General features: G+C 44.8%; 1 protein-coding gene across 1 annotated transcript; it reads left to right on the top strand.

Annotated features, from left to right (window-relative positions):
* The first annotated feature begins 256 nt into the window (after positions 1-256).
* Positions 257-10144, top strand: mtmr7a (myotubularin related protein 7a). Its single transcript, XM_070962641.1, has 14 exons — positions 257-469; positions 787-909; positions 1142-1304; positions 1562-1719; positions 1811-1939; positions 3218-3352; positions 3605-3737; positions 5549-5658; positions 6513-6638; positions 6997-7046; positions 7120-7320; positions 7529-7663; positions 7845-7971; positions 8078-10144. Exons 1-14 carry the CDS (start codon positions 446-448, stop codon positions 8420-8422), a joined length of 1959 nt encoding a protein of 652 aa, XP_070818742.1. The 5' UTR covers positions 257-445; the 3' UTR covers positions 8423-10144.
* The last annotated feature ends 139 nt before the right edge of the window (positions 10145-10283 follow it).

Raw genomic sequence — 10283 nt, 5'->3', positions numbered from 1 at the left:
TTCCACTGTGTTAAAACACTTTTTTCTGAACAATGCTACTCTCACCATCATTAGCCTAGCTCTTCAATTTTATTTATTGATAAACCATTTTATTAACCAATATTATTATTTTCCTCTTAAATGACTGGAGGTAAGTGAATGTCACTTACTAACTTTTTGTGAATACTTAAATAGCTGTGGTTGGCGGCAGCCTCAATGCTAACATTTCTGCTAATGCAGCTAATGCTAACCTTTAACCAGGTGGGCGTTAGGACCCAGCGGCGCGGCTCGGATGAAGACAGCAACAGCGATGTTATGGCCGGATTTACCTGCGCGCGACTGATTAACTGAACTATTTAAGCTAACCTGCCTATTGTACCTTGCGGCTCACATGTTGTACTGTTGGTAGGTGTATTGTGTCAGGCTGCGTGATCGCAGGACGCTGCGGCTCGTCTGTCAGCTGCTGATGGAGCACATCCGACTGCCAAAGGTAACCGCGGATCTCATTGCAGTGATTAGCCACAATTTCCGCACTGAGCCCGCAGTGACATTTCAGTACACCAGTCATGTCCGCTGGCGAGGACTGCGGAGTTTTAATTCAAATCATTAGCCTAGAAACATTCAGGCTTCATTAAAGGGCGTGTGCCGTGTCGGCCACGTAGGCAGCCAGAGTCCTGCTACTATCAGCCACATCTGTCAGACAGGGTGTGTTTGTCTGTCAGTGACATACGAATACAGCTGTGATCCAGCTGCCGTATGAGGAGCTGAGGATGAGGACGTTTGATGTTTTTCTTCTTCCTTCTCCAGGTGGAGAATGTCAGGCTGCTTGACAGAGTCTCCCCCAGAAGAAGAAGGGTGGGCACCCTTTACCTGACAGCCACACACACCATCTTTGTGGAGAACGAGGCTGGAGTGCGCAATGAAACATGGGTAGGCAACAGCTCACTGCACTGAAGCACCACAAATAAACCAGTTTGGACAAACAGTAAAAATCAGGAAATGTTTTGGAAGGTTTCCTGGTCAGAAGGCCTCAAATGCACAATGTGGCTCATGTGCTGGAGACGTCACACACACGTGCAGCCGTGCATCATGCTGTGCAGTGTGTTTTCAGTGGAAAACGTGCAATAAACGGTGTGTATTTGTCTCTAATCTATCGTACCAGGTGCTTCACAGTTTGGTGTGCAGTGTGGAGAAACAGTCTGCCACAGCCTCAGGGTGTCCTCTAATCATTCACTGCAAGAACTTCCAGGTTCTTCACTTTGTCATACCTCGAGAGCGGGAGTGCCATGATGTTCACCTGTCCCTGCAGCGTCTGTCCCAGCCAGGTAAACGGTCTAATCGAGTCAACTAAGCGTCAGTTTGGTGATGTCATTGCTCAGATGTGGCCAGACCAGAAGCTTTTTACAGCAACAATTTCTGTGTTTTCTCCTAATTATTTGTGTCAGTGCCAACCTCAAAATCCAGTCTTGTTCCTCTAGTTTTCCTTCCCTCTGCTCTTGCAACACTTTGGTCTGTCTAACTCATACAAATTTGAGGTTTTGCCCATCAGCCTTTATTGGTGAGCCAGTGTTGTGCCTTGCAGAGAGTTACGAGGAGCTGTATTGCTTCTCCTATAAGCCTAACATTGACGAGGAGGAGAGACGTCAGGAATGGGACTTCTTGGACCTCAAGGCTGATTACAGCAGAATGGGACTTCCAAACTCCCTGTGGAAAGTCTCCCCTGTCAACCAACACTACAAGGTCAGCGAGCCGACATCTATGACCATTTGCACTATTTCATCCTAATATGGACATGGCAGTGGCTTAGACCTCTGTTATGTTATTTTCAAAGGTGAGTGACACTTACCCCGCTGACCTGTTTGTCCCCGAGTCCGCCACACCTCCGGTCATAGTGGGGAGCTCCAAGTTCAGAAGCCGGGGCAGATTTCCTACTCTGTCGTACTACTCCAAAGAAAATCATGTGAGTTGGCTGCATGTATTTTCTGTTGTGGTTGTGTTCCTGTGTCAGCTCCTATTAATTCTAGGGGCATGAACAGTGATGTTTCTCAGACTCTGTGATTGTAGGAACACTGACAGACCCAATCTGTGAGACGATGGACAGGATGGTAAGAAGCTTGATAGAAAGCTTCATAGCTCAAAAATACTGGCAGAAAAACCGAGATCATATGTTAAGATGTAAAAAGTTACGATGATATTCAGGCTTTATTTTGCTCCCCTTTTTGGTGCCAGAATGACTCCTTAAAGCTGGTCGCTCAGCCTCAGCGCTGTCCTCCCTCTTCAAGCAGCCAAATATTTTTCTGTTTTACAAAAAACATGAGACTGAAAGTGACTTTTCAAAGTCACAAACCCCCAAAGTAAACAGTAAGTGACTGCTGTTGAGTTATTGCTGCTGCATGCAGATGCATTCTGGCCATTTTTTTTGCAAAAATGCAAAAAATATAGTTGATTTGAAACCAGATTTTAACTTTTAGGTTTTGAAGAAGAACAAAGTTTACATCAGATTGACACAGACTGAAAAAAGTGAAACTGATGATGCTTTAATGGCAACAAAGTAGCAGCAAATTCTCTATTTGTTCTGGTGCAGTTTACTCTGATTGCGGTCAGCTGAAACTGACCTGCTGGTCACATTGCTTCAGGGCTTTCTTCTAATAATGTATGTACAAGACTGTCAACACACGAAGTGGATAGAGAGCTCATGCCATGCACATGAGATTCTTAGACAAACAGACACTTTGTCAAGTTCAAAAAAAGGTCCCCTGAGGAGATGTCCATTCTGTCATTAAGTCAAATCATGAATTATAGCCACTTTCTATATCTGCATCAGGAGCAAGCCTGAACATTCATAATCTGTTCTATTAATCCTTGAGTGGACAGTTGGGAGTGCTTTATGTGTGCGAGGTCAGCTTCCCAGGGTTGAGGGTCCAGTGTGGAGCTCAGATCGTACAAAGGGGCTGCGCTCTGGTTCATGAGCCAGAGGGGAGAATCGCCCAATGGTCTCTGGCCCTTTCCCTTGTGCCTATAAAAGAACACATGAAAAATTGTGTGGTTAATTAATTTTAATTGAACATGCAAGGAAAGAAAAAAACGACTGTGAATTTGCACGTACCCTGATTCTCACATATTTGTCTTTTTGTTTTGGGTTCTAAATGTCATCCAAAGTAGTAACTCCCTTAAAATCAACTGTCAGGACAAGTAAAGGTCCCTACATGAAGCCTGAGTGCCTCTTGCCTCCTCCCAGGCTGCCATCTGCCGTAGCAGCCAGCCCCTGTCAGGTTTCAGCGCCCGCTGCCTGGAGGATGAACAGATGCTGGAGGCCATCTTGAGGTCCAATCCCCGCAGCGACTTCATGTATGTGGTGGACACAAGGCCTAAGGTGAGCCCCCTTGTGCCTGAGGAATGGCCAGCGTAAATACAAGCGTTGCAGTACTCTCCTGTATGTTCAGGTGGGCTTTATTTTCCATCCTGCATTTTGCCAGCTGGATGTACTCACAGCCTTAAAAACATCCTGGCCCTGTGCTTGTTGAACCCTGATCAATATTATGTAAGAAACGTTTGCGTAAATTCATGCGTTTTTAGTTATTTGCTCTTGATTTATTTTCTGACTACTAAGCAAATGTCCTTGTAGCTGAATGCCATCGCAAACCGAGCTGCGGGAAAAGGCTACGAAAACGAAGACAACTACTCCAACATTAAATTCCAGTTCATTGGCATCGAGAACATCCATGTCATGAGAAACAGCCAGCAAAAAATGCTCGAAGGTAATTATCATGTTGTCCTGAAATGATTCATCACTGACTTTTTTATGAGTTAATTGCTGCACAAACAGCATGCATTCATCACTGTCACAAATGTTTCTCCACATCACTGTTTGGGCAATGAAATGTATATTTTCTGGCATTGTCTGTTTAAAGTTCGCTGCTTCTTCACATTACTAAAGCCGAGCGGGACCCCATGCTACCCCTGTGGCTTTCATATGCACTCATGCAGACTGGACTGTGCTGCAATCAGGCCTCAAATGAGCCCACAGGATAATTTCTGGGTATTGTGCAGGGGTGCTCCTAGGAAGACTTTGAATCCATCTGGATTTTATTTCTGAGCTATTTTGGTTTCCCGGGGTGGACGATCCGGGACCTTATCCCCTAAAGAGAGACCGAGGGCGTGAGAATGATGTGATTTCAAGTCTGAAAAGTTATAGCTGTTCTTAGTTGTGATAACTCTTTGCCCCTTGGCAGCACAAAGGAAGTCTTTAAATGTTGGAGACAGCGCCTTCCTGTCAGAGCTCTGCCTGACTCGTTCTACCTGATTGCACACTTACTTCAGGCAGCATTAGCGCAGATATTTCTTCTAAGTGGAAGTCTGCTCGACGGTGTTTCAAAAGGTTGACTGAACCCATTCGCCTGCTTGCTCTTCTATCGGTGGCCACAGCGTGCTCTTACAGGTCAGCACGCTGGTGCTCTCTCAACACTTTTTTAATGAGTGAGGAGCGAGCAAATGTTTTAATACACTCATCCAACAGCGTGTTTGAATTGTGAATATTAATGTCGGAAATTTTCCCGCCCGCTGTGGAGAAACGGGTTTGTGTCACTCTGCCCCTCCAGTGAACTTGCAAATATTGATGTTGAACCCTGAAGATGGAAAAATAAATTTTGGATTCAGTTTTACAGGATAAACAAACGGAATGCAGGAAGCCCTATGGGACGGAAATGGATCTGCATTGAAGCGTCTGCATGTGTCAGTGTGTCAGACATTCATATTTTAGAATGCACAGCAGCAAGCCATGCTAGCCGCTCTGTGACGTTATACTTACACACAGTGTTTGATTTTAGCTGAACGCTAACTCCAGCATGCCAACATGTTCACACTGACATCTTGATGTTAAGCAGGTGTAATGTTTTCAGTGTCCACCATCTTAATATTGTGTGTTAGCGTGCTGTATAGCACAGCCGGGGCTGATGGGAATGTTTTTAGTTTTGCAAGCATTTGGTGAAAGTGATGAGTCAAATATCTTGACCTATTGGTGGTGCTACAGTGACTAAATTCATCATCATGGTAACACAGATGTCTCCCTCTCGATGAATTTTATGCGCCAAATATAGCAATCCATTAAGTGGGTACAGAGGCATTCCACTTAAAACCACAAATGAATCTCGTGGTGGTCCTCGAGTAAAAGTCAGGTGATCACCAAAGTCAGTGGGATTCATCGTCTGGGATCCATGAATGCCTGTTCAAGATTTCATGGCAATCCATCAATTGGTTGTGGAGCTATTTCTGTCTGGAACAAAGCGTTGGACAGACCGACAGTGCCGTCCCTAGAGCCACGCTGCCAGTCACAATGAAACATTGACAGGGCTCCACATGAAGCATCACATGAGACGCCGAAGAAAGACAGTTTTGAAAAAAATAAAAAATAAAAAATAAATCCGGTGTGACCCATATCTCCTCATGCCATGCAGATTCCCGACATTGTCGTGGATGTTTGTGGTGAAAGTGAATGTGAGGTTTAATAACGTCCAGCCATCAGGTATGTTCCATGCTTCCTGCCGGTGAGACAGCTGTGTTGTGCTTACAGTGTGTGAGCTGCGTTCCCCCTCCATGTCCGACTTCCTGGAAGGCCTGGAGAACTCAGGCTGGCTGAAACACATCAAAGCAGTTTTGGATGCAGGCATCTTCATCGCTAAGGTCAGTCTGGCGGTTAATCCCTGCTGTCTGCCTCACCACTGCACTCAATATTAGCTTGTGTGTGTGTGTGTGTGTGTGTGTGTGTGTGTGTGTGTGTGTGTGTGTGTGTGTGTGTGTGTGTGTGTGTGTGTGTGTGTGTGTGTGTGTGTGTGTGTGTGTGTGTGTGTGTGTGTGTGTGCGCGCATGTGTGTGCTGTATCCTCTGTGTGTGATACAGTTATTGTCTGTCTGTACACTGATTATGAGCTAAACCTAGCAAAACCTAATGCAGTCTGATGCATCGGTCCTGCAATAAACCCCTTTGGCTACCTTCACAGAGATCAATGAGGTGGACAAAATAATAGAAATAAATGTCTATTACACAAGAATTCAACAGCACAACAAACTTAGCCTTCAAGATGACTTATTGCGATCACTTCCCTCTGGCTGTGTCGTGTTTGATGTAAAAATACAGGACCTTTAGTTGTTCCATTGTGCTCCTTAGACAGTGGTTGCTCTCAGGCTCTACCTAACCTTGTGAGTCGCCTGCGGTCCTTCAGCAGGTCTAAGGTGAGGTGGTGTACCTGAGTACTTAAAGGTGCCCTTTGGAGCAAACTTCTGTTTGCATTCAGTGTTTCCCACCAGAACACACTGTGTGTATCCTTGAGGTCTAAATAACATCTTTTTTTTTCACTTAATTTTTTAAAGTCTGTTTTACATCATGTAAATGCAACACGATATTTGCAACACACACTGTGTGTGTGTGTGTGTGTGTGTGTGTGTGTGTGTGTGTGTGTGTGTGTGTGTGTGTGTGTGTGTGTGTGTGTGTGTGTGTGTGTGTGTGTGTGTGTGTGTGTGTGTGTGTGTGTGGGTCAGGCTGTTGCAGAGGAGGGTGTCAGTGTCCTGGTCCACTGTTCAGACGGGTGGGACCGCACTTCCCAGGTGTGTTCAGTGGCCTGCGTGCTGCTGGATCCTTACTACAGGACCCTCAGAGGACTCATGGTAGATACTGAACCTTTTCCTGTTTAACTTACTGTTTTCTGTCACATACCCCACTGGTACACTCTGTATCATCTTCATAGATCCAGTTACACTCTGACTGATAGTAGTCTTTACTGGGCTCTTGAGGCTTGTTTCTTTGACCAGAAGGATTTGTGCAGGCTAACTTGGAATCCAGCAAGAGCCACCGTGGAAAATACATATAAATAGGAATTGGGAATTGCCCCTAAAGTCAGAGGAAAGTGCCCCCACATGGAGGGTGAAGGGGTTCAGTCATTCTGCAGGGTTTAACTGTACACCATGTCTGAACCTCTAATCTCGACACACTGAAATGTTTTGAGCTCGTTTTTTCTGCCCTCAGGTTCTCATAGAGAAAGACTGGGTCTCCTTTGGACACAAGTTCTCTCACAGGTTTGACTCTAAAACACAGTATCTGTTAATGAAATGTTGCGTTTGGCTCTAACTGTCCTCACCTCTCCTGCAGATGCAACCACCAGGTGGGAGACCCTAAAGAGGTGTCGCCCATCATCGATCAGTTTCTGGAGTGCGTGTGGCAGCTCATGGAGCAGTTCCCCTGTGCCTTTGAGTTCAACGAGAGGTTCCTCATCACCATTCACAGCCACATCTACTCCTGCCAGTATGGCAACTTCATTGGCAACAACGAGCGGGAGAGAATGGAGCTGGGGTGAGATTTACGCCTCCAGCCTCCATCAGTTTCTCTGCCTTTTCACAGCACAGACATCTGGTCAGAGCCACCGCTACAGCCATGCAAATAGAGATATCTCCATGCTAGAAACAAAACAAAACAAAACAAAGACATGTCTGTTATCAGAAGCCCATCAATCATGGTTTTATCTTGTCTGTCCTTGTCTTTGTGTCCTTCACTCATACAGGTTGCGTGAGAGGACTCACTCTCTGTGGAGTTATCTGTGGACAAACCAGGCAGACTACATCAACCCTCTGTACCGACCGGACCACAGCCAGACACAGGGGCTCCTCCGGCCATCTACCGCCCCCTACTGCTTTAAGTGTGTAGTCACAAACAGTAACAGCACATACAACATGCGTTTAAAGGCTGTGCATTCACATGTATTGAAAGCTATTAGACTGTTCTTTGATAAATCCATATAAATGGTAAATTAAACAGAGGAAGGAGCAAGAGTTGGTGATATGTTGATTTTAGATTTGGAAATGTCCTCCATCGTATAGGTTTTGGAGAGGGCTGTACAACCGTTTTGACCGAGGGATGCATCCTCGACAGTCTGTGGAGGATTATCTGAGCACCATCCAAGAGGAGACACAGCAGCTGGAGGAGCAGCTGGCTTCACACAAACAGGTAGAACAGAAGTCATACTGTCTGTCATTTCTCGTGAGAAAAGAAAATCTACTGTGATGTTTTTCCTGATTATAGAAAAATGACTTTTGCATTACGTTATCAATAGAAAATTGCCCAACTGGAGCAGGAGCAGGGGTGGAGGAGTGTTAACCAGAAAGCAGCCATCTTTGATAAGAGCCCCACAGCGTGGGCTCATGGTAATGACCTTGGCCTGGCCAACACCCCTCAGGACTACACCGGGGGCTTCATCACCAGCAGCCCCTGTCAGCCCAAAACGCCTGACAGCAGCCTGATCCTCATATCCAAGGACTTGAACCAGTCGTCTGAAACCAGCCTCTCCAACGGCAGTGACCAGGAGTCTGGGATCGCAGACCTGAGCTGCCGCTCGCCTCTCAGCGAGGACAGCACCAGGGATCCAGACTCTGATGAGGCTGCCTACTCAGCTGCCTGACCTTATGTAGCATTTGGTGGAAGGTCCACGGGGCCACTGAACAAACCTTCAGTCACCAAGTAACCCGCTGGTGGCTAACTCCAGTGAAAAGTCTTATTGGGGTTACACACTTGACACTTTGCATGTGGTGTGGTGGATTCTCCCCGTTGCCACATACATACATACTAGTTCACAGCTGTTTACTGTAGCTGACCACATTTTTCTTCTTACGGGGGCGGAGAGAAATTAAGATTCTGAAAGTAATAGCAAAGCTGAGTGTTGCACAGAGGGTTAAAACATGGGGAGCTGCTTTGGAGACATTTTAACCATGATTCTACTGAGCTGTAAGATCAACAAAGTTAATAATTGTGAACAATTGAATGCACATGTGCACAGAGGGTCAACTTATCGAATGAATGATGATTGGGTCGGTGTGTACGCTCACTTTTTTCTCTGGTCTTCCACATACTTTATTTATTCATCAGGCACTGGCTTTACAATGTAAATGTAAACACCTAATGAAAAAGGGCATGAAGTAGTCAGTAGCACTTTGATATTTAGTTCTTAAAGCATAATGAAAAATATAGAGACCTCCACAGAGACAAAACTATCATTTTCGGTGCATTGATCCTAAAAACAGCAAAATAATTGAATGGAGAAATTAGAACAGAATTAGATCAGAAAAGCGACAAACTGCAGAGATGAAAAAAACGGCTGACTCATCAGCAGACGTGACACATGTGCTCAGAATATAGACATATAGTGGGCACATGCTGCTAATTGGCATTCAGGATGACTCATGTTTGTAGCAGTGTTTGCGCCGACGTAGCTCCAGAAGTCTTTTTCCACAACGTGTTTTGGTAATTTTGTGTAACATCTGATTTAAATGCTGTCGCACCTTATGGTCCCTGCAGCTCACGGTCTGGACTCAAGCTTTCAGTCTGGCCTTAAGGAGCATAGTTCAAAGAGCAATGTAGCAGCGTTTCAACCCTAAAGGACACGACTGAACCAGACTCACTCAGGACACCACAGCGACCTCAGCCACCTTTACAGGGTCATTATTCTACTAACCAGTGGTTAGTTGTGGTCAATCGTCACCTTGTGGTCCTCACCTGAGTATTTCAACTGGATGCACAATATCGTGATATCTCCACTAGAAGATGTTAAAAATAAGCTGTCACAAGGAAATTTTATACATTTGTCCACAATATTTCAACACCAGATTCTTTGTTGAAAACTGTTACCAATGGAAATCGACTGCCCACTTATATAACTGGTGCACAGTGTAAATGACATGACAGCAGCAGACGAGCATGTGAACACAAACCTACTGCTGCTTTGGCCAGAAGATTAGCGACTGACTTCTTAAGTATTTGTGCCATATTTACTGTAAAATATGAGTTAAAACTGCTGACTTTAATAGTGTAGAACGCATTTAGGTGCACTCCAGCACAGCAACTGAACAAGACATTATCGAGCAAAGCATGTTAAGATATTTTTGTATGATGACTCTTTTTTTTTGACTACTGTAATCTTGCTGTAATGCATGTTGTTTTTATTTGTGTCAGGTGGTCTGAACTGGTCATAATGAATTATGTCCTTGTATGAAAGAAAGAGCTTTATATTGCTGTGTTTATTTGTTCAGGTGGAATAAGAGCCAAATTTGTCAGAGGAATTTAAATGCAAAGTTGTGTAACTCTTGCCAGTTTTGTTTTGAAATAAATAAATACAATATTGTCAGTTATGTTGTTTTAATAATTCGTGGTTGTATGCTTGCTGGCCTTATTTTGAAGGGTCAAAAAAAAGTTTTCACCCATATTCCAAGAGCTGGTATGCAGATAGGGCCGCTTTTATCCGCCCAGGGTTTGAGATTTCTGGATAA

Source organism: Chaetodon trifascialis, chromosome 5 (genome assembly GCF_039877785.1).
Source record: "Chaetodon trifascialis isolate fChaTrf1 chromosome 5, fChaTrf1.hap1, whole genome shotgun sequence".
Classification (NCBI taxonomy): Eukaryota; Metazoa; Chordata; class Actinopteri; order Chaetodontiformes; family Chaetodontidae; genus Chaetodon; species Chaetodon trifascialis.
This window is presented reverse-complemented; position numbering and strand designations above follow the sequence as displayed.